This window comes from Rhea americana, unplaced genomic scaffold (assembly GCF_003343005.1).
Source record: "Rhea americana isolate MKP2758 unplaced genomic scaffold, rheAme1 scaffold_348, whole genome shotgun sequence".
NCBI classification, from domain to species: domain Eukaryota; kingdom Metazoa; phylum Chordata; class Aves; order Rheiformes; family Rheidae; genus Rhea; species Rhea americana.
In genome coordinates, this window is record NW_028186477.1 from 246,680 (window position 1) to 251,603 (window position 4,924).

Sequence of the window (4,924 nt, forward strand, 5' to 3'; positions counted from 1 at the left end):
AAAAAAAAAAAAAAAAAAAAAAAAAAAAAAAAAAAAAAAAAAAAAAAAAAAAAAAAAAAGACTTAGGATCCCAGCTAATAATACAGGAATACAGGTTGTCATACTGACTTGTTAATATTGCTTCATCTTAAAAAGGCCTTTGGATTAAAAGTGAATTCAGTGCTTTTCCATCAAAAAGATACATAGATTTTTACCTGACCAAGATCCAGTATTCCCGCCCCTCCCAGCCCCCCAACAGTGAGAGTATGGAACTGGATGTGATTACTGAACTTGATGTTGTTTTGGAAGAGAAATAACATACAAATCCTTGATATGATGTGGACATGTTGCAATACATCAAAATGCAGGTTGGTCTATGTTTTTTAGCCAGCTTATCATAACTTCTTGTTATTGAGAATATAGTACCATTTTATAACTGTTTTGATTTTGATCAATCAAAATGAATGGATTTGTGAACACTGGCACTCTTGAAAGTGAGGAATGAGCATCCCTAGCTATGTCCCATGGCTGCGTAAGGGACCAGCTATGTCCCATTACTCCGGTCCCCAAGGGCAACATACCTCTGCCAGTCTTCCCCAGTCCTGACTTACTGCTCCAACTAATGCAGTTCTGGACCTCGCAGAGTAAAAACCAGGAGTCAAGTCAAAGAATTTGGTATGCTAAAACACAAAGAGACATCCACTGAGGGGTAACGATGAGGCCCAACATGATGCTTGTTTTCCTCACCCTATACTTAGTTAAATAAAAAATCTTCTATAGAAATCAGAGAAGTCTGCCTATTGTGGAGATTTAATGAGCCACAGCAAGCTTTCTGGAAAACAGTATGACAGAGGGTGACATTTAGTGCACTTCACTTCTACAATGTACTGCAACAGTTGATGGTTGGTAACTGTGGGAATGGCACTTTCCAGCTCCCTTGAAATGCCTAATAAAGCAGGTTTCTCCTGAATCCCGAAGGTCCAGAAATGAAATGCAGTTCAGCACATATTAGTGATCTCTGCTTTAAATGGTTCCTGGAATTACTGATAATCACAGTTACTGAGTTGTTTTAGTGATTTAAATTCTTTAAATCCTATGGTTAGTACACTTGCCTTTTTCAGTTTTTACCAGTAGCAAATCAAGATACTACCTTCCTAGAAACAACATTACTGCAACTGACTGCTTGAAGAAGAGGATATGCAAATCAAAAACACCAGCCAATATTGCACAACCCAGTATGCCTTCCAGAAAGAGTCAGGTCACAACTGATGGGCAGTTATTTGAAAGGCTGGTATAATGTTAAAGCCTTCCACTTCTGAGAAATTTGAACTAAAATTTGAGCAACAGAAGTAAGCCCATTCAGGGGTTCCGGCTTCAGTGCTCTGTGATCAGTCAGTACAAATGTTTAGTTTCTTGATTATCCAGTTCTTCTCTTTGTCAAGAGAAAACCAACAGGCTAAAGTTTTTGCTGGGGGTTCATTCCCCCATCTAGAGCAGAGCTCAGCAAACATGCTGGATAGCAGGCTGGGGTTAATGAAACTGCAGTACAAGTCAAACACTATCTCCTAAAAGACTGAAAAAATATTTTTAAACAAAATAATGCGACATATTTACAGAATTCCTTAAGTGCAAACTCTTGTCACAATTCACGTAGTTGAGCTCAATTTAGACTCACTGTACAAGGTGCTCTTTCTTTAATGAAAGAAGAACTCTGCTCTGTATTCCTGATTCAGTAACGTGTCTCTTGTGCAAGGCAGTAATTTTCCTGTTTCTTCCCACTGTACTTTCAAAAGCAAAGACAAAATCCATCTTCTTCCCCATTTCATGTCTCAGTTACCGCACAACGAGGCAGGAGACACAGAGCTTAGAGGGGCCAATGCAATCGTCATGGCAGAAGGCACCACAACCCTTGCACATGATCATGGCTTTCAACCTGCAGTAACATTTGGAAGGGGAATCCTCCATGCTGTTGTCTTCAGCAAAGGCTTGAACAGGGATGGTCTGACTGTGGTTGCCAGAGTTCATAGCTTGGCTGGTGGGAATGGTGGTTACAGTCACTGAAAAGGACATGACATTCCCCATGCTACTAGACAACTGATTGCATTCAGACAGCCCAGTCATAAGAGACCCTTGGTTCACATCTGGAGAGGTGGAGACATTTATTGTGCCACTGTAACTGGGACCAATGAGCTGTGCTGCAGCATTGCCACACAGCTTTGGGGGATGCGAATGAGAATGCAGTGGAGACTGGTGCTGAACAGAGTCTGATGATGCTACAGAAGAACTGAAAAGCTCAGGATTGCTATGCATTTTCCCCTTCATTGCATGTGCCACTTGCTCTTGAGCTGCTTGAATAAAATCTCTGGCTAACGTAGTTTCATCAAATGTCTGAACAGTCTCCTTGTTGACTGCTGCTTGCTGAGACACGACTGCTTCTGTCTTGACGCTCTTTTTAGTAAGGACGCTGTAATCTGAAGAATTTATGCTATGTGATACCTGTCCTTTTTCACACTGATCAGAAACTTGGGTAATCAGGGGTTCCTCTTTCACACTGCTGTGTTCACGTTCATCACCAGTACTCTCATCATCTGCATCTCCTTCATCACTGCTACTGCCATTGCCAGGTATATCCTCACATTCCCCAAATTCTATTTTTGGAGCATCAGCAGGACTGTTCAGACACAAGCGGTTTTCAGGGTTCAGGGAAAAGCCTCTCCGCAAACTCTCTGAACCACGGCCGTACGTGGAAATGTTGAGCAGATAATGACCAGACATAGCAGGCTTAGATGTCCTTCTGCCCATGAAACCCAGCATAAATCTCTGGCTTGTAGAGCTGTTTTCTAACTGGAAACCTGAGTGGGTAAGGTTCAGTTGTGAAGGCTGAAGGACTGGGAACAAATTCTGCCTCTGGACCCTCTTGATAAGAGTCTGAAGGATCTGCTCTTGTGTTGTTTTACTAAGTGTCTCTTGGTACTGGTGCTGGTCAACACTGGGGTCCTTTCCTGAGAGGAGCTGAAATGTCCTTGGAATGTTAGGCAGAGCCCTGTTCTGGCAAAAGATCTTTCCAAGCTGTTGTGTGGGTAAATTTGACTGTCTGTCACCACCTTCARCTCCAGTACCGCTCCCTGCTATGCTTGTAGTGCTGGACAATGCCGCTCCTTTTTCTTCATTAGAAGCTAATGGGACAGTTTTCCTTTCTACTTTGGTGAGAGGCTTAGGCAGGATTTGTTCCAGGGGGACATCCTTCCCTTGAAGAAGTTGAGTAACTAAAGGGTTGTTAGCAGGAATACTGGAGTTTGTTTTGGGAAGGGCCCCACTTGCACTTGAAGTTGCATGAGTTTTAAGGCTAGATGCTACTGACAAAGTGTTAGAGGGTGGAATAGATGCAGCAGATGTTACCACACCACCAGCCTGGGCTTCTGAGCTTATGGATGCCAGTGAAGACGTCAGAGAAGAAGGAGATTTGCTTTTAGAAATGTCTAAACTGGTCCCTCCTAAGGCTGTAGGTGCTACCTTAGTTACATTTGTGTTGGTATCTGCTGTGGACGCAGTGACACAGATTGCTCCATCCCTGACAGCAGATGCCCCACAGATCTGGCTTGGACCTGCTGGAGCAGAAGGTGCTTTCTCTTGTCTGTCATTGCTAACAGCATATGGGGAGCCTGAAACCTGATTTRCAGTCTTATTTGGGGGGCTCTGTTTTATTCTGTTAATTTTGTCTAATGCTGATACCGCTGATGAGGAGGAGTTGGTGCCCGTACTGCTGGCTGGAGTTCTGGACTGTAACACGGAAGTTTGCTGTAGTTGTGCTCTCGGAGGATTGTGAGGTGGTGCCTGGCCCGTGGCCTGGGTCTCCACTTGGGTACGGGTCCCTGTGCAATGGGGAAGACACCTTCGCGAACCTCCCCCGCTTCCAGTTCCTGCCAGTTCCAGTGCATTTCCTTGAATTCCAGTTTCGCTGCTTCCGCTCGCTGCTGCGTTACTCCTCTCTCCTCCACCGCCGGGTGGGTCCCCGCCGCCTCCCGGCCCCGGCCCCGGCACGGCTCCCCCCGCGGAGGCGGCGGCGGCGGCGGCTGCGGCGGCGGCGGCGGCGGCCGCTGCCCTCTGAGCCTTGGCCTGCTGCGCTTTCGCCTTGATGTCTGCCAGAGTCCTGGCGCCCGTTCTTCCCGGACTGGTAACCACGGCTGGGAAACGTGCCCTGGGAGAGACCTGGCCCCCAGGAAATGGCATGGGGGAGATTCTGGAAACAGGAATCTAAAACAGAGGAGGAGGAAAGTACGACTGAGACAGGGAACACGTAACCCGCGTATTTAAGCACTGAAGCATTCGGAGTCGTGGTCTGAGGGAAATCGCCTCGTTCCAGCTACGGTCTCCAGGTGCCTGGACACCGAGGGCAAGCCCGTTTCAGTCCTCGTAACTCAGACCGGCGCTGCTCTCTYGCAGCCGCAGGTCAGGACGGCACCCACTGCTACCCACAGCCARCGCGCCCCGGCACTCGGCACCTACCATCCCTTCTTCTGAGCATCAAGGCAAAATGGTTTTCTATGCAGTTTTATGCACTAAAAGCTTTGTGTGAGCATTCTGCTTTACTTTCAACTGCTCTTCTACCCCTGCACACCCACACTTCTCCCCTCAATGTCTTCATGCAAAGGAATAATATTCTGTCCCCTCCTTAGAATCACAGAATCAGTAAGGTTGGAAGGAACCTCTGGAGATCATCTAGTCCAACCTCCCTGCTCAGCAGGGTCACCTAGAGCATGGTAGACAGGGTTGCATCCAGGCGGGCCTTGAAGATCTCCACAGAAGGAGACTCCACAACCTCTCTGGGCAACCTGTTCCGGGCTCCGTCACTCTCACAGGGAAGAAATTCCCCCTCACGCTCAGGCAGAACTTCCTGTGCTTCAGTTTCTGCCCATTGCCTCTTGTCCTGTCACATGGGACAACT

The 4,924-nt window shown here is 46.8% G+C and overlaps 1 protein-coding gene across 2 annotated transcripts in view; it reads right to left on the reverse strand.

The window, feature by feature from the left end:
• Nucleotides 1-24: 24 nt before the first annotated feature.
• ASXL2 (ASXL transcriptional regulator 2) overlaps nt 25-4,924 on the reverse strand; it is a 97,699-nt gene continuing 92,799 nt past the window's right edge. For both annotated transcript variants that reach the window (XM_085311724.1, XM_085311725.1), the window contains one exon: nt 25-4,233. In XM_085311724.1, the coding sequence (XP_085167850.1) occupies nt 1,813-4,233 (2,421 nt within the window). In that variant the 3' untranslated portion in view covers nt 25-1,812. The remainder of the gene's footprint in view (nt 4,234-4,924) is intronic.